Here is a 26765-nt window from a genome sequence, read left to right as displayed (position 1 = left end):
AGACGTGATTATGCGTTCATGTTCCATTTATACCAAGAGGCCGAAATAAAATCCATTAACAGTAGTTTGAATTACGTTCTACGCGTGAAAAAACCCATGAACGTATCGGTCAATGATTTCGTGAATCAAGTTGATCCTCGAGATTCGGAGCTCGAGAGTAATTTAGCGACTTTCATGGCCCACATTCGAGGAACCAAGGATTATTGGTATAAAGTTCTCAAATGTGTTTTGGCCATGATTAGGGAGTATGGCCCCCCTACTTGGCTTTTAACTTTTTATCCGGCCGAATACGATGACATTGAACTTCACGACCACCTACGACGAGTGAATGCTGACGTGCCAGGGATCGAATCTATGTCGGTGGCTGAACTATTAAATTTAGATCCTCTTAGCGTTAGTTTACATTTTCACAACAAAGTGAGATCTCTCCTAAGCAACTTTGTGCTTTGTAAAGATAATCCGGTTCTTGGACCGATAGCGCATCATATTGTGCGCGTCGAGTACCAATCTCGCGGCTTAGCCCATTACCATTGCTTGTTGTGGGCCGAGGAAGCTCCCGTGATTGGTTCCTCTTCGGCAATAGCTATTTTAGAATACGTGCAGAAGTATGTCACGTGTTCAATCCCAAAAGCTGCTGAAAGTCCAGAACTTTATTGGCTAGTAAAAAAATTTCAAACACATAAATGTTGCAGCATTTGCTACCGAAAGGTTAAGAGAGGAAATAAGGAGCTCAACGTGTGTCGTTACGGTTTTCCTCGAAACGTAACAAACGTTGCGACATTGAACTCTGCTGAATCAGTTACGCGTCATCGTAAAATGAAACGAAGCCAAAAACGCCTTTATGATTTGCCCAGAAATGAGAGCGAAGTTTTTATCAATGACTACAATCCGGCATTACTTTTGGCATTGAAAGCCAATATGGATTTGCAGTTTGTCGCCGATTCCTCGGAACGAGTGGCGATATACGTCACGTCGTACGTGACAAAGGGAGATCGGGCTGAAATGGATCAGTGTTTCGCAGAGTTGGCACACGAAAGCTTGTCTAAAAGACTGTTCACAAATAAATCGGTCGGTATTTACGAAGCCTTGGACATGATGTTTGGTCAGAAGTTGTTTCAAAAGTCTGAAAGCACCAAATTTATTAACACTAACGTGAAGGAAAACCGATCCAAAGTTTTGAAATGTTACAAGGATCTTGCGCGCTTGAGGGAAATTGATCCTGAAAGCGAAGACATTTGCCAACCAGGGTTTGTGGACGATAAGTATCCCAACAGACCCGATAGCTTGGAAGATTTAAGCTTGCGCGAGTTCGGCCGGTTTTACGATTACGTCAAGTACTCGGAGGCAGCGAAAAAATCTGAAAATGTAATCGAGTTGAAAAATAATCTCAGTTTGATGAGAAAGAGGATTAAGCCCTACATAATAGAACATTACGTTCACGACCCAATAGAGGAACCAGAAAAGTACTGCCACTCTCTACTTATTCTGTTCAAACCATGGCGAAACGAAACTGAGTTATTGGGCGAATTTGCAACCTTCGCTGAAGCTTTCAAAAGCTCATTATCGACGCTAAAACCCATGAGAGAATACCATGAGAAATTTTCGGTTTCCAAAGAAGTTGAAAAGAAGCGCAAAGCCTCCGAAAAAGCTAAAGAGACTTCAGCTCTTTCGGATACAGAAAGCTATGACGATGAAAATGCCCTTCAAGGGAAAGAAATCGTCGTTGAAACGGAAAATGGGATGCACGATGTCGAAGCCGCTATGGAAATTGATTTCGAGGGCATGACACTAGACCAAGTTGCGCAACTCAACATTGATCAAAAAAGGGTGTACGACAAAGTCATGGATCACTTCACCCAAGAGGGAGGGCAAAAGGAAAATTTTTGCCATTTTGTGTCTGGTCCGGGTGGAACTGGAAAGTCCTTTCTTATTGCCACTATCGCCACCGCCGTTAGACGCCACTTTAAAAATGCCGGTAGCGTCGCGATCGCCGCTCCCACGGGCTTGGCTGCTCTAAATGTCAACGGCGTAACGTTGCATAGATTACTTATGTTGCCAGTAGAACATGGGCGTACCGCGGAATACCATTCCCTCAATTCCGAAAATATTTCCATTATGAAACAAACTCTGGGAAATTTGAAACTCTTGGTAGTCGATGAGATCTCTATGGTGTCTTCGGTCTTACTAACTTACGTTCATTTGAGGCTAAATGAATTTTGGGAAATGAACAAGCCTTTCGGCGGTGTCGTTTGCATTCTCGTTTTTGGAGATTTCATCCAATTGCCGCCTGTACAGGGTAATCCCGCGTTTTTAAAAGTCACTTCCCAGGAAGCGAGACTAAGATTTAATAGCATTGGTGGCACTGATCTTTGGAAGTATTTCCAATACGATGAACTAACGCAAAACGTACGACAGGCTGGCGACAGAGTTTATGGCGACCTGCTTAACCGAATTAGAATTGGAACTGTTACAAAAGATGACGTTTCAACCTTAGAAAGTAGACTAGTTCCGGGAGGGAACAAAATTGAGGTGGCTATGAATCTTTACGTTAAGCTGGTTAAAGAAGGATTTCATCCCATCTGTTTGATGCCAAAATTGGCCATGTGCGATAAATTCAACATAAAAATGCTCGAAGAAAGCCGACAGAAAGTTGAATGCGTTGAATGCGCAAAGACAAACTAGTTGATTACGACAAAAAAATTACCAAAAACATTGTCAGGAGACTCAAAATGTTAGACAATGAGCCGTCTAAAACCGGAGGTCTTGAGAGCAAGCTGTATCTATGCGTTGGATCTCGAGTAATGGTTAGGAGAAACATCAATTTCGAACAAGGTGTTATTAACGGCACCATGGCCGTTATAACGGGATTCCAAAAGAACGACCGTGGAAACATCATTGGTATCCGGATCAGAGTAGATCGGGAACCAAACGACGAGAACAATAAGCCCGACTTTGTAGTCGAGAAAATGAGCGTCAAGTTCATGCTAATGACCAATGTATACGTGAAACGAACGCAATTCCCCATAATCTTGGCATACGCCATTACTATACACAAAAGCCAGGGAATGAGTTTAAAATGCGCAATTATGGATTTGGGATCAAGTTTATTTGGAACCGGCATGGCATACGTTGCTCTATCGCGAGTGACTTCCTTGGGTCTAACTGCAAGAGATGGAGATCTCTTGCAGTTAGACCCGAATAAAATTATGGCAGATGGACGAGCCATTGCGGAGTATAACAGGCTGCGTCAAAAACACAGACCTGATCTTCCACTTATAGAAATAGTGGGGTCGGAAGCCAAGAGAGGTACAAAAAGGCCAACGTCGAAGAGTATTTTAGAAGGTGAAGGAGAGCGATCTGATGAAACGGCAAAAGAAAGACCAAATAAAAAGATTAGACTAGGTCTTCAAAGTGTAGACATTTTTCCCTTGAAAGGATTTGAAAATGGAGATGGAGTAACGTGCTACGCAAATAGCGTTTTGCAATTGCTCTTACTGATTCCGGAATTAAGAAACATGGTTAAAGGGCATAAAGGATCATTGAGCGATAAGCCTATTTTGACTTGCCTTCGTAACACTATTGAGCATGTTGAAAATTCAAATTCGAGTTCCGGCGACGATGGTTTCAATTTGCCAACGGCTGTTGGTCTGCCTTTTACCCACAAACAACAACAAGATGCTAGTGAATTCTTATGGGTTCTCTTGCCAAAACTTTGCGAAGAAATGGAAACTTGTGACTCTGACGCTCTTCAAGAACTATTATGGACAAAGTCGCAAAACGTTACCAAATGCCCGAACTGTCACCTTGAAAAAAGTTCTGGAAACATTATCCAAAGCTGCATCTTCACTCTTCCTTTGCCAAACCTCGCTAAAATTGATTGGAAACTATTAATCGAAAGGATGAGACCAGCAATGATGGCATGCGGAACTTGTAAACACAGAGAAATTAATGAACGTGATGTATTGATTTCTGCCAGTAAGTACGTATTTCTGTGGTTTCCAAGAGATACTGTAGTAAATGGTCACCCTATTAAGATTTTAACCAAAATATCGGGATTCGAAAATCAGAAAGTGGTTTTAAACCAAAGCGTTTACAAAACTAGGGGCGTGATCATTCATAAAGGTTCATCTTTAAACCAAGGTCACTATCTGAATTTTATTCGAAAAGATAACAGCTGGTACGAGGTTAGTGATACAACAATCACCAAGCGTGACAGATTCGTCAGTAACTTGACTGATGTCTCAATTATCCTTCTGGAGAAAGTCTCTCCTTTTTAAAGAGAACCCAGCCTAACTAGCGTTGTTAAGGGTGATCACTAAAAAATGGTAAATTAAGGAAACGTAGGAAATTTGCCCTTGAAATATACGGAGATGTTGGTGTAAAACGTAAGCGGCAAAAAAATTAAATTGCACGGAAAAAACTTGGAAGAAATTGTGGGTAAAAAAAATAGGAAGAAATTGTGGGTAAAAAAAATAGGAAGAAATTGTGGGTAAAAAAATAGGAAGAAATTGTAGGGGGAAAAAACTAGGAGGAAATTGTAGGGGGAAAATAGGAGGAAATTGTAGGGGAAAAAAATAGGAGGAAATTGTAGGGGGGAAAAACTAGGAAGAAATTGTACGGGAAAAAACTGGGAAGAAATTGATGAAAAAGAAGCGAAAAGTACAGAAATATATTATCAATCAAAATCTCATTTCAAATGAAAAGTAGAAACTATTATAATTTCATGGTTTGAGAGTTCTACTAAACTAATCAAAAACAAATGATATACCTTTACGATTAAGAGTTATATTCCAGCGATTTTGAAGTTCTTCCAATTTATAGGAAATAGTTAAAGTTATTTAGAAATTATCCGCAAACCCCCAAGAAAGTAATTCCCTGGCGTCTATTGCTATATATTCCCCGCAAACGAAGAACTATCTCATTTTTAAATTTCGCAAAATCACCAACGGCAATTAAATCTAACAACATTCCATTCTATAGTGCTGCCAAAGAAAACAAGAGGATAAAGCTCAAAATTCGGCCACATCACTTGCGATCTCTCGTTATCCCCGATTTAATGAATTTTGTTCTACTGAAATATCCTCCAGTATTCCGGTGAAAAAAGGGTGGGGCCGGTGTATTTTTCCTTTCCCTGTGATGCAACGTGGAGCACACGTGTTTACGGCCATACTTCCTCATATCCGTTAAAATGATAATCTTCAAAGCAAGCGCCTATACAACCCTCTTTCCCTTTGACGGCTTCTACTTTTCCCCTCTCTTAAAGTTTTTGGCACGGTTTAAAATATATAGACATCATCTTCTAATTCTTCTCAATGATAAATGTATAGAGTGTATAAAACAAATAAACATTTATATTCTACGTTTCAAATACTGTCATTTTTTAACTTACTTCATAAATAAGTACAACACAATATGCTTATCGGAATCTATGTTATTAGATATAAGTTAAATGCAATTAACGATACTCAAGTACACGTAAAGTGTAAACAAGTAAAATGGCCCCCGCTTTCTCTCTTGGGACTAATATTGAGTTTTTTGCATCTATTTAAATGTAGAGTGATTAAAAATAGGAAAATTAAAGATTTGCTTGTTTGGCAATTGTGAAAGTGATTCAAGGAAATGGAAATGGAAAAACAAGCGTTTTTGGCCATTCCACAAAAGCGTCACGTTTGTGTACATTGTACCGCGGTGCGCGTACCCTTCCAAATTGGCGACCAACTGCGCACAGACGTTTTAAGCGGGAAAAAAAACTCCCAGTTTCTGGCCCCTCTAGATTGAAGGGTCATGTATAAATATAAATAATGCATCTTTCGAAATAGAATAGATTTTTGCAATGATAGCGTTCGTTTACGACACTCGTATTTACTGAAGAACATTAAGAAATGCATTAGTAATTTGCAAGCCATTTAGAATGTCCCAACAGCCTGATTGCTTCCATTAGAGAAACGATAGGGATCGATAAAAATGAACACTACATTACGCAATGCATAGTTTATAATTTTTTGGAACTCAATTGGATTTGAGCGTTACCTAAATTATTATTTTCACATCTTAATGCTCTTTCAGACGATCCAACTTTTTGAGTCAGCTTGATGGGCCAAAAACTTGTATCAACTTGACCAACATTTGAAGGGAAAACTAAAGTTAATCCTTCCCTTTTACACGACTAAACTTTTACGGCCAAATGGAGCCTTTTAAGCGCCACCTACCTTGGAACTTACGAAATAACCCGCTAAAAAGGCTTTTTTGTAATTCGTTTTGATTGGCTGGAGAAATGAATTTAAAAAGTTGAGTCAGCAAAAATTGGATGACTGATCCAATTTTTCCTAGCAAACGTTTTTGGTGACTCAACTTGATTGAACTCAAGTTGACTCATCAAGCTAAGTCAAAAAGTTGGATCGTCTGAAAGAGCCTTAAGTCGGCCTCTTGTCACCGATTAATACGCTTTCAAAGCAAATGTCGGCTCCTGTGGTGCCCCTAGTGTGATAGCTATTCTTCAAGACAGGAATTATGCCTTGCCAAAGGCAGGAACTTATGAGAACTCTTCTGGATTTAGTGCGGAACTAAAACTAGCCTTTACTAAGCTTAGAGGGAAAGTCAACTCCACCCATCTACTATGGGAGCATCTAGTGGCGCTGTTTAAACTAATTCACAGCCGAGACATAAGCTTGAAGCCTACCGTTTTAATTTTAAAATTGATTAATTGGGAAAATTTGTCATTCTTGCGATGGCTTTATATTGTGTGGTTAAGAAGTATTAAGTTAAATAACTAACAGACATTAGTCAATACTACCTAAAGCTTTTTAAAATTGTTAATCTTGGCTAGACTTCAACTAGTGTTGTTACGAAATATCATTTTGCCATTATTGCAAACACTATGCAGAAGGGTTCGTTCCCAGTTTTTACACTCGGTGTCCCCGTCGGAATCGATTCTTTATTTAAAGTAGATTAATTTTGTTTTTAGGCCTATAGTACATTAATTTTTACTTAGAATAAAGTGCATTTATATTTTAGTTAAAGTAGATAGATATTTTAGTTAAAGTAGAATAATATTTGGGTTAAATTACACTATATTTTAATTAAACTAGATTAATGTTTTAGTTAAAGTAGATTAATATTTTAGTTAAATTAAACAATATTTTAGTTAAATTAAACTACATTTTAGTTAAGGTAGATTAATATTTTAGTTAAATTAAACTATATTTTAGTTAAATTAAACTATATTTTAGTTAAAGTAGATTAATATTTTAGTTAAAGTAGATTAATATTTTAGTTAAAGTAGATTAATATTTTAATTAAAGTAGATTAATATTAGAGTTATAGTAGATTAATATTAGAGTTATAGTAGATTAATATTAGAACTAAAGTAGATTAATAGTTAAAGTAGATTAATATTTTAGTTAAAGTAGATTAATATTTTAGTAAAAGTAGATTAATATTTTAGTAAAAGTAGATTAATATTTTAGTAAAAGTAGATTAAAGTACATTAATATTTAAATTAAACTAGATTAGTTAAGATCAGATTAATTAGTAGAATCTCTAAAAGATTTCCTCGTGAGAGAGACGAGAAAGAACCCAAACATGTTTTGAAAATATAAAACTTTTAAAATTTTGCGTTAAGAAACCTTTCTATCCCAAAAGAAAAACTCGAGAAATTTTTATACCACGATAATTATCAAACAAAATTGATCGTTTTAACCGAACCACCTCTTTTCTTAACCTAACACACCGTGAATACCGTTAATAGGCCAGAAAATAGGTCTAATCAGTCACCACGTAAATTAAAATTAGGCTTAAAATACTTGAAATAAAATTTCTGAATTTGAATTACAGGTATTTTTCAAATATTTATTTATTTCGGAAGCGTTTAGTCGCTTTTAGATTATGTAAGGCTTGGCAAATGGCCAGAAAGACGGAGTGGGCGTGTCCAATCAGGATAGCTGTAAAGCCCAAGTAGAAGTTTTTGAACTTGAGAGCAGGTGGATCTTTGTCCTCGTTGATTGGTGACTGCCTCGTGTTCAAGAACAAGTACACTTTGCTCAATATCAAAACAGAGTCGAACGTTTTGCAAGCGTCGAATCGAGCCATTCTAAAATTTAAGAAAAACGTTTTTATGTAAAGAAGATGCAAGCAATTACTATTTGTTGAAGATGATTTCTCTAATGAAGTAAGTAAAGCTTAAGTTTATAAGTGATATGTTCCTTCCATAAGTATGAGTGCACTTTGCGACAATTTTTTTAGCGAGTTCTTAATTTCACTAAATCATGCATATATTAATCTAGGGGACTGATATTGTCGACATTAAATTAAACAGAAAACAAGTATCAACAAGTAACATTAGTTTTAATTGTTCAAACATAATAAAAAAATTATTTCAACTCTTTAAATTCAAATCATTAAAAAATGGCAGCTGGTAAATAACCCCTTATTAATTAATTTAAACGTCATACGAGTTGTTTCCTATTCTCGTCCAATTTTCATTCTCTTGCTTTTGTCGATTCAACCATGAACGAAATAGTGAACAATCCAGGACTTAACAGCCGTACCTTTGCACGGACAAACCAAGATATCCACTAGTTGTAACAAGAAGGGGGTGGAAAGATAGGCCGAGGGTATGGAAATTTGAGAGAGAAAAATAAATTGGGGACAAATTAAGCTGTAATTTCCGGTTTTGCTAACGCCATCTGCGGGTGAACAAATAAAGTATAATACTTGAAATTTTTAAATCTAATGGCGTAACGGTTCAATTTTCTTCAAATTATTGGAATTTGGTCGTAAAATTGTGAAGAATAAGGATTGTGTGTTTCCAAACTGTATCAGTGAGAGCCGGCTTTTACAGCTTACCTCATTTCTCCCTGTTTACATAAACCGCATTCTCTATTTCTTGTACTCCGTCTTAGATAGCCACCCTCTCACGTGACCTTTAATTTTGTCCCTAAAATGACGTAGTTCCGCTGGCGCGAATTTGTCTCAACAGGGGGAAATAGTAGTCGCTTGTTACACATAGTGGACGGGTTTTTTCATTAAAGGCATGTCCTGGATTGTTCACTATTTCGTTCATGATTCAACCGTTCGGTATACGGTGGTGCGGCCGCGACTTTTCAAAGGACCGAGGCGCGGAGATCTTTTCGCCCACGACTTAAGAACCGTCCGATGCGCGGAGGTGTTTTACGCGACACTCGGACTCTCGGACACCTTATCCCTTTCAACCTTTTTCTACGACTGACGCGAAACAGTCTTTTTGCATTCTACTTCAAACAGGCATACGCCACGAGAAGCACATAGGCCACTTTTTGGTATGTGGCTTTGGCAATGCCAACGTGGGCAAACAAGTTCAGGGGTTTACCAGTAATGTCCCGTACGATTGGGGTTTTTACTCAGCTTTAAAAGAATTTAAAAGAAATATTCAAACAAGAAGCTCGAGGCCATAATATGAACATTTAACCAAAAGATGATTATAATATAACAATGTTACAAAATATAAAAATAATGTGACAACTTCCTATACAAGTTCGCAACGCTACTGAGAGACTTACAGTACTCGAGATAACTAGTTCGTGGGAGAACGACGGAAGCGAGTCAATTGGCTACACTAGCGTACGTCGCTTTACCCTGAATCTATGACCTACCTAGGCCACTTCGTGAGAAGCTCCAGTCTGTACCCAGTGCCCAAACTTATGGAATGAACGTATGACGGAGAGAACTTATGAAATTTCAAAGAACTTAAGATCTAGAGGTGAAAGCACGCGATTGAAAAGATCAGTGACGAACTGTAGAGCGCGACAATTAAAAAGGGGTTTAGTAAATTAGTGATCATCTGTCACTCTGTAGCCCCATTTGGCCTCGCGCTATTGTGTATATTTCATTCAGTATTAATTAAAGGAAAAGGGCAGCTTGCATAACTGATTATACCTTAAAAGAACTGCTTTTTTCTAAATATAAGTGGAATTAAATATTTTTTAAAAAAAATGACAATCTTACTACAAAATGGTTAGTGGATATAATTAGTCTTAAAAACGATCAAGGACTACTGCCTCGCCATCCACCATTGGTTTAGTGGCGTCTGCTAAATCGAACCACTTCTTCTTCCCCCCCTTCTACGTCTCTCTCCCTCAGCCTGTGAGAATTCAACCAATCCCGTAGGGGTAAGAGGTTCGATTTAGCAGACGCCACTAAACCAATGGCGGATGGCGAGGCAGTAGTCCTTGATGGTTTTTAAGACCAATTATCCACTAATTATCATATTGTAGTAAGATTGACATTTATTTTTTAATATTTTCCTAAGAGAATAGTCCTCCATTTAAGGGCGAATCAGTTATGTCACCTTAACATTTCCTTTACTTTCTAAAAACTAGATGTTGCTAGCGAAGAGAGATTCTTTACTGGCGACGAGAGTATTAAGGCAAGGACGCGGGGGCGATGGACTATTGCGTGGCTGTATGAGGTTAAATTTTCATATTTTATTTTTATTATTTCCGGATGTAAGCGTAAGTATAAGAGAACATTACGAAAGGCGCCTCCACGAAAACTATGTGAGTTAAATTTTCTTTACATTAAATTTGCTCGTATGTGCTAGGAGTTGAACGTGAAAAAAAATACTTCAGTCTGAAGTCCTTTCTAAGTGGATTCTAATTGATTTCAGCTTGAAAAGGAAGCGCTCACGAAAGCGTATTTTAGTTTGGAACTTGCGCTAAAAGATCAAATGAAAGTACTCGCGAGGTACTCTTCCCAGCAAGTGCAAAGCAGCGCTGAGGTGAGTTTTCCAACTATCTCCATTGGTGTGAGTGAGATAAGTGTTGACTACCGAATGAATTTACTGTCCCTTTATTGGCTTGAACTACTGAGTGGAAAAAATTCTTCTTTCGCTCTCGAGATCACTTATGTGCTATATTTTCCGAGTTGTCTGCTCGTCTCGTGGTGCGTGTTATAACGTTTTCCAATGGGATCGCTCCGTCATCGCTTTACCTCGGAGGAACTGATCTAGTTGCTCCCAATGAAAGACGAAAGTATTTTCAGAGCGGTTTTGTGACGTCATCAGACTTTCTCGTGTCGGAGCGGTTGCGATCAATCCGGGAGCGACTGGATAGATGGAAGACGCGCCTCGGTCTCGGAGCCGCTCGTGTTTTTCCATTGAAAATTATCTATACCCTCAACTCTCTACTATCGATTTCTATTCTAAGGGGACGTCAGCACGGAGTTCACTATCCAGTTCAACTATATACTTTGTTTTTCTTAATTCTAGACGGCACGTTTAATCCATGAACTACAAGATAGTATTAGAAAGCGCGCCTCGCTTGAGGACCAAAGTTCCATGTTACGCGTAGAAGTGAGGGCGCAAGCCAAACGGGTGGCGCGTGGTTCTTTTAGGGCAGCGTCTCTCTAGCGCCGCGCCGCGACCGATATTTAAACTTTTTCGTCGATTAAAACCATGTCCATAACAAAAGACTTAGGAGTCGAATTAAGTTACGGGACTCTCTCGCTAAGGGAGCTGCTGACAGCCGATCCCTTTAGAAGAACATGTGTTTTTAGCTTATAATTTTTCCAGTCCTTCTGTGTGTAATAGTCTTGGTACTTCACGGGAATTCAAATGATATTAGCTTCTAATTTCATCTAAGCGTTAAACGTTAATTCAAGTATTTCTTTAATTAAATAAAGATTGGAGGAATTAAAGGCCCAATGCAAGCAATTGGATTCCGATAATAAAGAACGCATTTTAGGCTACGAAACTAAATATGCTGGGTAAGTGCGCTTAATTTGAATTGGAATTTATACGGCACCGTAGTCCTCCCAGCATCCTCAGCGGTTAGGTAGGGTCGTACCGGGCAAAATTGTAAAGGACGCTCCTGGCTCTCTATCTTAAAAATAGAAGCTAGTTCTCGTACAAATAAAATGGCGCTACGCGGCAGCACTTAGCAATCGCCTACCGAACCGAAGGGTAGGGGCGTGTGCGAGCGAGGTACACTGGGAGAGATACGGTGCCGCAGGTCGCCCATCATCATTTCCAATCCATCTCAACTCCCTTATCCCTGAAAATAGTACTGATAAAATAATAGGCTATTTAGGCCCAAAATTTGGCCTTGAATAGCTCACCAAATCATGTACACTATATAAGCCCAAAATTTTGTGCCTTAATAGAAGCAGCTTTTTTATAGTTAGAAAGTAATTAGCTTTTAAATACCTGAAAAGTGAAATAATTAATGGTTTAAAACATAAGTTTATAAGATTAAGTATGACACTTCCTATACTTCGTAATGCTAGAGACTAAAGCATGGTTTTCACTTGACCGAAAAAAAACTGCTTTGCAGCTGGACGTCAAATGTCAGATAAGTTTTTTACGTTGCCGCCCAGCGGCAGCGGCAGCATTATAGCGTTTTCACTTAGCGTACACAGACAAAAACTGAACATTGCAGTAATTGCGGACCATCTATTGCCTTTCTTTTTTGGTCTTTGTAATATTTGTTTCCCACATCTTAAAGATATGGAAGCTTCCGAACCTCTTCAATAAAACTTTCGGCATTCTCAGCGATAGCAACTGACTCGATTAGGAACTATATAAAAAAACATGGCGGACCGTGGACGTCCTCTTGCGTGGTCGAAAATGGCGTCACGACTCAAGCTTATTGCTGATTGGCTCGCGCAGAGCTTTAACGGTGAACGCGGCCGAAAAAAATAGAGAGCTAACTCAACGTAATTTCTGTCCAGCGTAACCGAAAAAAGCCGGCGGAAATCACGCAGTCGACGGTATAAATTTAACCTCCGGCGTTAGACCGTTCACACTACGACTGAATTTTGAGTTTGGCGGAAGATAGTTTTGGGTCACGTGACAGATTTGAGTGGTTTCTATTTTGCACTCTGAATTGGTATCTTTCTCCCCCCTTATCGCGTAGAACGTACCAGAAGGGATATTTTCAAACTTCCTCAATAAAGTCTTCGTTATTAACCTCTAATCTCTTTTTATTTCCATTAGTTTCATTTTTCTTTCTTGGAGGCATGTTTCCGATAAGCCTTAGTCAACCACAAAAAAATGGCGGCTATAAATCTATCTCGCGTACGTGTGCGCTCTTGAAATTTATGGCGTTGTCTGTGGAATAATTTGATTGGCTGCGACACCGAAAAAATAGAACACCACTTACACCCGGCCAAACGACAATTTCGTCGGGCGTTAAGATTTTTTGGTCGAACACCTTTCTGCCGGGTTTTCCGTCGAGTGGGAATCTAGCTTTAGTCAGCATTACTAAGCCTATGATAGCAGCGCCTCACCAGGCGTCGCTTTACGAGAATCTATGACCCGCGTCACTTCATGACAAACTCCAGTTTGTAACGTATCTTACGAACTTATGGTTAAAATTAGTAACACGCAACGATAAAGTGTCATGCCACTGCATGGTCATGCGTAGAAATGCTTCTAAAAAAATCTTCTTATTTTGGACGACCTTTTAACAGAGATATTAAATAATAAAAACAATAACCAACTTGTTCATTCGAGGTTCCCACCATAGAAATACGTCAGTTATAGTTTTGATGCAGAATCTTTATTATCCTGGAAAGGAGATAAGAACTATAAACTTAAACTCGTGTTATTTATTTTTGTTTGACAAACCACGTGACCGAACTTCAATCCTGAACCTCGCGAAACAGATATCTTCTTCAAACACTAAATACGTTGTTGACGCTTATCGGCAGGCCATCTACCAGAAATTTGGCTATTTATTTAGACTTAAAACCCAATACATCAGACGATCGAAGACCGTGAACGGGTATAATACCTGGAGAGGAAGCAGTCGTATATTTACCCAAATAAAATCCCGTATCTAATGTGCATACCTCCAAAAAAATAAACAGGAACATATGTTTCTTGAAATTTCTCCGTAGTTGTAACGTTAAACAGAGGAAGGCCATTTTGAAATCGTCAACGAAAGACGAGATTTTAAGCCTTACAGAAGTTTGTATAAATTTGCTGGGAGTAAACATTGAACTGACACTCTACGAACGGAAGCGCTTGAAGAAGCATTCTAAAACTATTCGAGGCGTCTCAGGAAAAATCCCACTCACACTAAAAAAGAAGCTCTAAGTTCAACGTTGGGGGTTTTTACCGCTTCTTCTTGCTCCGTTACTCTCAGTGTTAGCTTCTGTTACTGGAGCAGCGATTAGTCGAGCCTTTTAAAAAAATGGCGCGAAATATGGTACTAGTTTCAGAAGATGTGCTTAAAAGGTTAAAAACGCACACCCCTGATATTAAGCCTACAGAGGATTCCATACCTACACTCGATAAAGAAATGAAAAATTTTTTGGATGATCCCAATTTATCACAGTCGGATAAATTAACACTATACAACCAAATCTTACAACGACACATCAATTCCACTCGAAAAGTGATGGGAAAATCCGAGGCAGAGAAATTAATCACAGATTCAAGAGTTAGGAAAAAACATCGTGGATGAGTGAAATGGCAGATGGAGTACCCTCTTCCCTCGTAAACGACGCTATTGGTCTATACAATTGGATCTCGAGGAGGCCGAGAATTACTTGGTCTGATTTACGTGAAATGCAAATTGACGGAAATGTCATCTCGGGATCTAACGTTGTAGATTGGATGTACGATGCAGTTCGAGAACGAAACCTATTACTAATCCTACATGTTATGAAATATTCTATAGAACAATTCAATCTAACAAGAATGTCTGGTATGCGGTGCCCGTTAGAGTGTATGACTTCCGGCCTCGTCAAAGCCAGGCAGAAGGGGTCGTTGATAGGCCGTCGACCTCGATAGATGTAGAACCGGATATACCCGATCCGAATCATAGCGATCCGGTAGAAAACGACTCAGTTCCCACCCCGATACAACGGCGGGAATATAATCTCCGACGCCGAGTTCAAGTTAAGAAACAGGAAGAGCAAGGGGTAGACCTAGCGGTGGCAGGTCCTTCCGGGGAGGGAAGGCGGAATCGTGGTGTTCAGAGGGACCCGGTGTTGGGCACAGCTAAGGCGGTGACTTCCACGGGGATAAGTCAGAATACTCAGGACGAATTGTTACTGGCTCCTTTTCGGTATGGGTGGAAAAGGGAACTAGTTTTGAGAAAGGATACCGGAGGTCGAATTGGGGACGAGTACTATTACACCCCAGAACCAGTTAAGGAAAAGCTGCGATCCTACAAACACATTTCAGCCTTTCTCGGAACGCATCGCGACCAAGCCCGCCGGTTGGGAATGCAGAATTTTAGTATGAAGCCCCAACCGATTGCGTATCCCCCATTTGAAATCGTCCGCCATGCACTATGGTGATGCACGTCCAGTCGTTCTACAGTTCCCCTTTATGTGACACTTACTTTCCGGACACCACCATTTCCCTGGGTCCTTCCCGACGAGTTTTTTTTATGAACAACAAACCTACGATAATTATTTCGTTTCTTTTATATATAGACTTCCCTGTTAATAACAATCTGTTTTGTTGGATTTCCATAATACGGGGGCGTTTTTTTTTTCAGGTTCTTTCCAAAAAAAAATTTTTTTTTGGTTTTTTCTTCTCTTTGTTTTTCGATAGAAATATGGATATTTTTGAACCCTTCCCAAAATGGGCATGTCCCCTCGTACCCGTCGGGACTTAATGAAACATGTATCCTCTTTAACTCCTTCTTTGCGATCCATCCGAGTTTTGTATTCGGTTCCCAGGCTCTGGGTTGGGTTTCCCCGTTCTATTTTTGCAGATACACCCAACGGCGCTACACTGCTGTTTTCTCCTTACCCGGGGCCTCTGCTTGTTCCTTGCAGAGGGGGAGGATGTAACGGGGAGCCCGTTACAAGAGTTCACCACTAGGTGGAGCGACCTACTAGATACCAGGGATCCCCGCTAGACGGCCCAGGAAGCTTAACGTTAGACCTGTCGTCTGCTCGAGAGCCGGGATTGGCTGATCTTCGGAGGCCCGAGGGGATATAATGAAACGTAGCCCGGGAATCAAGGCAGTTGGAGGAGTACCGGATGGGAGTTCATTTCATCATAAATTACCAGTTATATGTTATGTTTGAATGGATAACAGTTATGTTCAGTAACCGGTTACAATGTAAATAGTTTATTCAAGTATTATGAGAAATAAATAAGTTTGATTGCATTATCTACGTAATCGTGTATTTTCGGTTTATCAGTTGAAAACGCGCGGTTACAACATTATCTTCAAGTTTTTCATCATTAGATTAGTGACTTGGATCTTCTGAGCTTGCAGCCAAACCTTCAAACTTCTCACAGAACAATATAATTTTCTTTACATCATCTTTCAACTTTTTTTCACTTTCGACTTTGGCTTTTTTGAGTGGTGGTTCTGTTGGTGTTTCAAAATCAACTGAAGTAGTAGTTGGTGACTTTTTGTCACCTGTATTTGGCTTCTTTCTGCGTGATCCAAATGTTTTATTATTACGTCGCCGGGCGGCTTTTTTTCTCTCTTGATCTCTCTCGTAAGCTTCTTGTTTCAGATCATCCAGGGAGTAACAGTACGAAGGATGTTCAAAACCGCGTGACTTGAATATGTAGTATTGAACCAACGGATTGAGGGTGTCACCCTTAGAGGTACCTGGTGTTGGATTATTTAAATCCTGGACAAAATATATCTTTTGATCAGTCGGGGATCAAATCCTGGACAAAATATATATCTTCCTCTTTTTCCTTTTTCTTCAGTCCCGTGTCGATTTCGGCTTTGACATTGTATGTATTTGGTTTAACAACCTGACGTTTTGCAGTAGACGGTTCAGCAACAGAAATCTTTGGTTTAACAGAGTTAGATGATGGAACAGGTCGCCTGGCGATGCTTTGACGGTTGTTTGGGTCTGACGTGGTTTCGAGATTGGTTTTTAACAATGGCCACTGGCTGGGCAGTGAACCTGAAGAGATAGTAAAAGTAGACTAAACAGGACTATTACGTGACGAAAATATATTTCAATACTTAATAGTCCTTTTACTAGCAAAATAACTTAAACCTCAGTATAGTAATACCTATTAATTATTAATTACAAGTAAGAAATTCTCGTATATATCTCTCTTGGACTGTAGAATGAGGGAGGTACTTAACATGTTCATATGCTTAACACGTAAAAGACGTTTAAAACCGAAACAAAAATCGTCTTGAACACATTAGAAAGTGAGCATATTTTCACTTGAACATTTGCTCATTTTTGAACATGTATAGGAGAGTGTTGCATGAAGGTGTTCAGAGATTATGTTCAATTTCCTAACACATTTTTTTCTGTGCACGATCCACGTACGTCCGGATACATTTCCAGCGTTCAGTAGCAAAGCCACTGTTGAGGATCTTCAGGCGCCGGAACAGCACCGCCGACTTCTTTTTAATCTGGTCCCTGGTTCGGAACATCACCTTAAACGGCTTAGAAAGTTCGCTAGCTCTCATCACTGAGAGCACCGCATTCCCCACCACCGAGAAGGATATGTTTTCCTTTAACCTCTGCCCAGTAAACGCATCTTCACAGGAGTACGTTAGGGCCCCGGCCATCAGGCTGAAATTCCCAGGGCGCGATAGTCGGCTCCCCAAATGTATCCCATCCAGCGCCCCTAGAATCACCTTCTGGATTGGGCCCACATCTTCCTTCGTGATGACCGCAGTCGGATATCCATTTTTGACAAAGGCCATCTTTTCTGAGCTGGCGGTATCCCTATAGGTCTTAGTCCTTTTCGCTTTCCCGCTGCGAATTGCCGGGCGAATGAGTAGAGTCCTCCACTCTCGGTCTCTTCGTTGGGTTGTCGCGTGTCGCCGCACCCCCGACAGGGGTGGAGACCGCTTCAGAACCCGGTTTAGCCTTTTCCCGAGCAATCTGCCGTTTAAGCCGACGTCGCTGGTTACGTTTCGAAATGGTGGTGTCCGGAAAGTAAATGTCACATAAAGGGGAACTGTAGAACGACTGGACGTGCATCACCATAGTGCATGGCGGACGATTTCAAATGGGGGATACGCAATCGGTTGGGGCTTCATACTAAAATTCTGCATTCCCAACCGGCGGGCTTGGTCGCGATGCGTTCCGAGAAAGGCTGAAATGTGTTTGTAGGATCGCAGCTTTTCCTTAACTGGTTCTGGGGTGTAATAGTACTCGTCCCCAATTCGACCTCCGGTATCCTTTCTCAAAACTAGTTCCCTTTTCCACCCATACCGAAAAGGAGCCAGTAACAATTCGTCCTGAGTATTCTGACTTATCCCCGTGGAAGTCACCGCCTTAGCTGTGCCCAACACCGAGTCCCTCTGAACACCACGATTCCGCCTTCCCTCCCCGGAAGGACCTGCCACCGCTAGGTCTACCCCTTGCTCTTCCTGTTTCTTAACTCGAACTCGGCGTCGGAGATTATATTCCCGCCGTTGTATCGGGGTGGGAACTGAGTCGTTTTCTACCGGATCGCTATGATTCGGATCGGGTATATCCGGTTCTACATCTATCGAGGTCGACGGCCTATCAACGACCCCTTCTGCCTGGCTTTGACGAGGACGGAAGTCATACACTCTAACGGGCACCGCATACCAGACATTCTCCTGACCGTTTCGGGAATCTGCCTCAGTAAACGACCTTTCGTCCTGCGTTACAACCCGCTCATGTCCCTGCCCATCATCTGGGTCCGCAACGTTCTCCAGCTCCTGTATTACCGGCGGGATTTCAAGTTCCGTGGTTTCTTGAGTTTCGAGAACCACAGAGTTCATCAGTAGTTTCAACTGGTTTATATGCCAAGTACCGGCCAAAGCCCCTGACTCCAAATCCATGATAACATAGGAAACTGGTGATATATTTTCTACTACCCGGTAGGAACCCTCCCAAGCTGGAGCTAACATAGCCGAGAACTTAGCTGCAGGTTTTTATGTATCTTTTCGGTACATTGTTAGATTGAATTGTTCTATAGAATATTTCATAACATGTAGGATTAGTAATAGGTTTCGTTCTCGAACTGCATCGTACATCCAATCTACAACGTTAGATCCCGAGATGACATTTCCATCAATATGCATTTCACGTAAATCAGACCAAGTAATTCTCGGCCTCCTCGAGATCCAATTGTACAGACCAATAGCGTCGTTTACGAGGGAAGAGGGTACTCCATCTGCCATTTCACTCATCCACGATGTTTTTTCCTAACTCTTGAATCTGTGATTAATTTCTCTGCCTCGGATTTTCCCATCACTTTTCGAGTGGAATTGATGTGTCGTTGTAAGATTTGGTTGTATAGTGTTAATTTATCCGACTGTGATAAATTGGGATCATCCAAAATATTTTTCATTTCTTTATCGAGTGTAGGTATGGAATCCTCTGTAGGCCTAATATCAGGGGTGTGCGTTTTTAACCTTTTAAGCACATCTTCTGAAACTAGTACCATATTTCGCGCCATTTTTTTAAAGGCTCGACTAATCGCTGCTCCAGTAACAGAAGCTAACACTGAGAGTAACGGAGCAAGAAGAAGCGGTAAAAACCCCCAACGTTGAACTAAGAGCTTCTTTTTTAGTGTGAGTGGGATTTTTCCTGAGACGCCTCGAATTGTTTTAGAATGCTTCTTCAAGCGCTTCCGTTCGTAGATTGTCAGTTCAATGTTTCCTCCCAGCAAATTTATACAAACTTCTGTAAGGCTTAAAATCTCGTCTTTCGTTGACAATTTCAAAATGGCCTTCCTTTGTTTAACGTTACAACTACTGAGAAATTTCAAGAAATATATGTTCCTGTTTATTTTTCGGAGGTATGCATATTAGATACGGGATTTTATTTGGGTAAATATACGACTGCTTCCTCTCCAGGTATTATACCCGTTCACAGTCTTCGATCGTCTGATGTATTGGGTTTTAAGTCTAAATAAATAGCCAAATTTCTGGGAGATGGCCTGCCGATAAGCGTCAACAACGTATTTAGTGTTTGTAGGAGATATCTGTTTCACGAGGTTCACGATTGAAGTTCGGTCACGTGGTTTGTCAAACAAAAATAAATAACACGAGTTTAAGTTTATAGTTCTTATCTCCTTTCCAGGATAATAAAGATTCTGCATCAAAACTATAACTGACGTATTTCTATGGTGGGAACCTCGAATGAACAAGTTGGTTATTGTTTTTATTATTTAATATCTCTGTTAAAAGGTCGTCCAAAATAAGAAGATTTCGGACTCGAGAGTCGAGGATGCTATCATCTAATAAACCCTCGATGAATTCCACGAAACGTACAGCTTCCAACACCGAAGAAAACCACTTTTCTTGATATTCGGTATAACACCAAATAATTCGTTCAGGGGGTGGGGATATACATTCCACATTATGTTTAATAAGATTGGCTACAAAGTAGGATTTACCAACTTGAGTGACACCTACCACGATCGACGTGAAAACGTGCTTTAACTTCAAATCCATCATACGGAATGAGTAAAACCGAGGGTGTCTCGTTTCTTTTATTCTAACTGAGAAATGTACCCTTACAATATAGGAATGATAAAAACTCATTCAATGATTTTTTTATTGAATATACAATCTATACGATCTACGAGGTCTCCTCTGCCCTAAATAACATCGCAATGTGTGAAAGTAAATGTACACAGATGTGTACGCCTAGAAATGAATTGGGAAATATTTCAGCGTGTATTTCAGAGTAGTTCAGCAGTCCATGACCGAGAGAAAAGAGACCGTACTTATAGAATCCGAAGCGCTAATAAATAATCGACCTATCACCTATAATAACAATGACCAAAATGAACCAATTCCCCTCACGCCCGCTGAATTCCTTGTTGGGCTTCGATTAAATTCACTGTCACCGTTAACTATTAAATTTAATGAAAGTGTACCAACCTCGCGACAAAAACTGACAAAAGATTCAAATATCGTGAAATAACGATTGAGAAAATATGGAAGCACTGACGCCTTGAGTATATCATGGAGCTTAGATCAGCCCACCAATCTAAAACCGTTAAGAATTAAACGCATGAAGTTTTCACAATGATGTCAACTAAACACGAACATTTCTTTTTCGTAAATCCTTTCAATACTGTGGCAAAAACTAAATATAACTCGCCTCAAACATTAGTCATGATTGAACTAAAGTTTATGCAAGGTTTAAGAATATAATAAATTTGATCTTAGGAATTACATGAATATTAAACTATTCGTAACCCAGCTCTCTTGAAATTAAAATTCTTTGGCTACAAAAGTTTGATTGACTTCCTTAAAAAATGTTACAAAGGCGATGTGTTAATTCAAGTGTACTTTACTCTGTATTTTCAGCATTATGATGACATAACTAATGACTTGATGAAGAAGTTTCAAGATAGGGATACTTTTATCCAAAATAAAATTGAGACCATTGTCTTCCTGCTTTGTAATGATAATCATCAAAGGCTCGAGGTAAGTTTCGAATCGTAATCTTGATTGAAATTTTTCGATAATCGTAATTGGCGATCGATTTTTTGCGATAATCGTAATTGGCGATCGATTTTTTGCGATGATTGTAATTGCGACCAAAATTTGGCGATAATGGTAAATCGCCATCGAAATTGGCCATAATAGTAACAAATAGCAGTTTACAAAAACGGACAATTAAATTATAATGCTCCTTCAAACTTGCCTATCTTATAATAATTAAATTTAAATGTAAATGATCCTGATTAGGAACTGAAAGCTCATTCGCATACTGAGAAAACCATTCGGAAACTGTTAGAAACCTTTTCCCGCAAATCCTCATTCAAATTGAAAGCCTGTAAAGGGATAATGGACGACCACACAGGCTGCTCATGCGCAGAAAAGAAAACCAAAATGAGACGAAGAAGATCCAAAATGAGACGAAGAAGATCCATAATGAGTCAAATTCACCGACCAGAGTTTTCTAGCCCTATTGTAGCTCTACAACATTTGGTCAACTTGTTATAGTTTCTTTAAATTGCCTTTAGTTTGTTTTTAATTTCAATTTTTTCAAAAAAATAAAATTTGATTGTTCGTGATATTTTTATATAAAACGCTACCATATTAAATTGAAGATTTTGCTACAACAGTTGTCTTATTTATTTTGTCATATGAACTTTCAGTTTTAAACCCCAAAAGGGTTGGGAAGTTTGGCAGTCTGGAGATGCACCCAAAATACTCCTCAGGGGCAAGCTCAAATTCTTCACAACCGGGCACTGGACAAATTAGTTCTGGCTTGTATTTCTCAAACGCTGGCATTTGCGTAAATTCGTGACCCTTTATCATCCCTAAAGAAGTACAGGACCATTAAACAGAGTTGGACTGGATTGGAGATACGACGCGTGGTTTTTTTATGGCAGAACCTCTAGCGCCACGGCGCGACAAATATTTAAACTTTTTTGACTCGCGTTTCCACGTATCTTACCTGCTGCGAGAACCTTCAAGTCAATGGGTTCTTTTAAATAATTGGATTGAATTACTGGAGGGTGCCGAGGATTATTTGATTGCAGCGTAATGATGCCTCTTGATTTAACGTGCAAATTGGCCGGTATAATTGAAAAGCAAGGAACGTCACGAAATTGTTCGAAATAGTCGCTGGCCTATGGGGGTGGAAATATGGATAAAGTGAAATCCTATTGGTTAAAACAGGAATACATCATGTCCCCATGCATCGTATGTTAATTTTGTGGGTATACCGGGCTTGAGAACTTAGTACACGTCATGTGACGCCTCCTAATTCTGATTGCATCTTTCTAACTGTGATTTCATTGGTTGGTATCAAGGTCAGGGGGCAAGGTATAACACGCACCGAGATATATTATTCAAGAGGTAAAATTCGTCGTACATAATGATTAGTCTAGATAGCTCCTCCCACAAAGTCCGCCTAGATGCGTTGAGTGAAAATGGAGTCAGCTAAAACATTTGGAGTGCACAAAGCTACTAAACCGAAACACATACGCGATAAAAAGTTCCTAGCTCATCATAGGTCTATTAGCGCTGCTTAACTATTTGCCAAGGCGTATGCGCTGGTGGATTTTGTCAAACGTCAAGACAATCAAGGTTTCTGGCTTGATTGCTTATACTTAACAGTTATAGAATTGACCCTACCACGGTGCGATTCCCATCTGAAGTTTGATGAGCGGGAGAGCAAACAGAAATGGTGTCATGATGCCGGGAAGAATCATGTTTCATGACTAAAGTATAAAGAGTATACAAAGTGTCATTTTTCTTCTATTATCCCCTTCTGATGACACCAATTCTTTGGGAATAGTATCTAGACTGACAAAGGTTTCCACCCTGTATATTAGATTTTAAAGAAATTATCCTACATCTTTTTCCAACGTCATTAAGTCCATCAAATTATTCACGGGAGAGAAGAAATATTGCATATCTTTGTCATCTCCGGGTAGAGTTTCGTGCCGGGTTTTATTGTAGCCATTTACTTCGATCAGTCCAGGCGTTGACGTTGGGCCCTTCAAGACTGCGGTGTCCTGGTTACTCTGCATACTTTGCCCATGATGCGGACTCACTCCCGACAATTGAGGTGATCAATTTGGTCAATCAATGCGAGAAGAGAGGGGACAAACTAATCATTGGCTGGGACGCCAATGCTCATCACATCACGTGGGGCAGTTCTGACTGCAACAGGAGAGGTGATGATCTACTTGAATATTTAGTTGGTTGTAAACTCTATATTCTCAATCAAAACAATGAACCTTCTTTTGTTACTTCTAATAGATGGGAGGTAATTGACCTCACGCTAGTCACAGAAAACCTCGCGTCTTCCGTGTCTAACTGGCATGTGTCTAATGAGCCGTCTCTTTCGGATCATAGGCACATCTGCTTCAATGTCGCGACTACTTCTGTCCCGTTGGGGACGGAGATACGCAATCCAAAACGGACCATTTGGGCCGGCTATAGGAAAGACCTAATCCTACGCTACGGAGATGGTCACACCCCTAAACTTACTTCACCTAAGGGTCTTGATAGGGCTGCTGGTGACTTACAGTGCTCCATCATTGAGTCGTTTCACCGTAACTGCCCACTTAAGACCGTTAACCGCTCGAGGCTTGTCCCTTGGTGGAACGCGGATCTCAGCCGGCTTCGGAAATACACGCGCAGGCTCTTTAACAAAGCCAAGGGCACGGGTGACTGGACTGGATATAGGCAGTCCCTTAATACCTACAACAGGGCTTTTAGAGCTGCTAAGAAGGACTCCTGGCGGACCTTCTGTGAGCAAGCCTCCAATGTCCCTGCCTCCCGAATTTTTTCTCTTTCAAACTCTTCTGACCATAAGTTCATGTTAGAAATTTATAAGAAGCAATAAGTGTGCATCGGTATAAGTCTATGTTGTAAACTCATCGAGGGGATAGTCACTAAAACTATCTGTTCTTCGATTCGCCGGAATATCACAATTACGGCATAAGTAAGTTTATACGGGTAATAATTCTATCACCGTTTAGGGTAACTAGGGCATCGAGGGGCTATTCACTCTGATTTTATGCACGGTCAATTATTTAAGCATTGTAAAAGATAGCGCTATTCACTCATTAGGGTAGGGTATAGAGGGGCTATTCACTCGTACGTTGTGGCTACTATTACGAGCCCTTGGGTCGCCTTGTTATTTATTTATTTGAGAGGGTTATAACGACCACCAATTACAGAATCTTCTTATAGAATAAACCTACGCTTGCTAACGTTCAAATATATTAAAAACTTCGATATCATTCAAAAAACGACTTATCCTTCTAGAAATTTTCATAACTATCAAAATTGCCTATTAAAGATTAGTTCATAATCTTTTTAAAATGAAATCAGAAAACAGATGTCGCCAAATAAAATCACTCAAAAAATCAATATATTTCTCAAGGAATAATGCCGGTAGGATTTTACTTTACCTACCTAACCCAACCAACACTTGATTCTGACTAATTAGGCCACGGGGAGTTCGGAAAAAATAGTGAAAAAATTCTTAACCCCCCGCAAGTTGGTCAAAAAAATTTTTGAAAATTTGAAAATTGCATGTACTTACCGCCATTAAGACCGCTACGCGCCTAAACATTCTGCCCTCGATCTTGAAAAACTACCCGGGGGGGGGGGTAAATATAATAATGACTCGCGACGGAAATCAAGGAGCACATACTGTGGATAGAAAAATATTTGATGCGAGCTCCAATTTTAAAAATAAACAACGATATTTTGCTAAATTGCGTAGATTATTTCGGAAGTAAATAAAGATAAACAATAACATTTTGGAAAAGGTGTAACACTATTTGGGAAGTAAATGAAGATAAACCACAATATTTTGGAAAAGGCGAACATTATTTGGGAAATAAATGAAGATAAACAACAATATTTTGGAAAAGGCGTAACATTATTTGGGAAATAAATGAAGATAAACAACAATATTTTGGAAAAGGCGTAACATTATTTGGGAAATAAATGAAGATAAACAACAATATTTTGGAAAAGGCGTAACATTATTTGGGAAGTAAATGAAGATAAACCACAATATTTTGGAAAAGGCGTAACATTATTTGGGATGATAAACAACATATTTTGGAAAGGCGGTCACTTATTTGGAAAATTATATAAAATTTGCTTAAAATGTGGCACTTAGCGTTACCCGAGAAACACCACATGGAGGTGGCCACACGTCGTTTCTCATGGGGAGTTTTGTTTAGGCAGGTCCCCTTGCCTACTGCCGTATATATTTACTGAAATTCCAGCAAATCTCGTAAAAATCGGTTACTAATAAATTAATTAAGATGACTCAATTCGAGAACCAAAATATCTAGTAGCCCCATCCAAATATTTTATAAGTCCTGAATGAATATCATATGAATAAAATCTACCCTGATTTTCCGGTTTTTTCATGTAAATGAAAAGATCTGCAACCTTACGTTCGTCCTGCCTTGAACAATCTTTCCAACGAATGATTCGCCAAAAATTGTATTCCGATATTCCATTCAACATGCAGAATGCTACAACTTGCATTCTTTTTACATATGTGCATTCGTCAAAAAATGCACACACAATATGTTCAGGAACGCTGCTAAAATCAGATACATCCTTTCCATTTAGCAACCTTCGCATCGCTGCAACGCGATTACTTTTGAAAGCCATAATTATCAACTTTATCTCAATAATTTTTATTTTTACAAACCGTTAATCCTTTTCAATAAATGGTTTGAAAAAAAAAGATCTAGATCTACCTTTTATTGTGGGCAGAAGCAGGTTCGGTTAGGTTTTTGGTTTGGATAGCTTAGGATTTCACTTCACGTGGAGAAAATGAATTTTTGTTCTAGATTTAAAACATCCAAACCCACCGCCGGCACAATGGTTGTCATGGTAACGTGGCAACATTCTTCTTTGCCATGGCAACGGTTCGCGCATGCGCGAACCGTTTTTAAGTAACAGGTGACCTTTTAAGACAATTCTTTATTACTCATCAGACGCGTTTGAGCGAGCTAAGCGAGAGGTTTAATAAAACTCAATTTTGTGGCATTATTTTGTTGGGAAGAGATATTTTTGGTGGGAAGAGACATTTCTGGTGGGAAGAAACACATTTTTGGTGGGAAGCATTTGGTTTTGTGGCTGGCCTATTTTCAAAAATGGAAAATCCAACTTTTGAAAACCCTAACTTTTAAACTGCGGAACAGTTTTTCCTCAGTATTTCGTTAAAAAATTGGGGTGGATTTTTTCCATGTACGAACGAAGAGTTAAGGGCCAAATCTGAAAGGGACCCTAAAACTCTGGTGATTTCATTGGACTTGGTTCCAAGCGTTACTTCTTTCAATGAAAGAAAGATCGCTTGTACTTGCGGAAATAAATCCGACGATGGAATTATCGATGGATTTC

General features: G+C 39.6%; 1 protein-coding gene across 1 annotated transcript; it reads right to left on the bottom strand.

The window, feature by feature from the left end:
• Positions 1-21968: 21968 nt before the first annotated feature.
• Positions 21969-23410, bottom strand: LOC149632599 (uncharacterized). Its single transcript, XM_089850975.1, has 3 exons — positions 23234-23410; positions 22330-22504; positions 21969-22192 (listed from the first exon to the last, which is right to left on the bottom strand). The coding sequence occupies exons 1-3, from the start codon at positions 23408-23410 to the stop codon at positions 21969-21971; spliced, it is 576 nt and encodes a 191-aa protein (XP_089707101.1).
• Between the last annotated feature and the right edge of the window lie 3355 nt (positions 23411-26765).

The sequence above is a fragment of the Phalangium opilio genome, unplaced genomic scaffold, assembly GCF_054372755.1.
Source record: "Phalangium opilio isolate 3A_F unplaced genomic scaffold, DU_Popi_V2 ptg000098l_1, whole genome shotgun sequence".
NCBI classification, from domain to species: Eukaryota; Metazoa; Arthropoda; class Arachnida; order Opiliones; family Phalangiidae; genus Phalangium; species Phalangium opilio.
The sequence above is the reverse complement of the archived record's forward strand: the minus strand, read 5'-3'. Positions and strand labels throughout refer to the sequence as shown.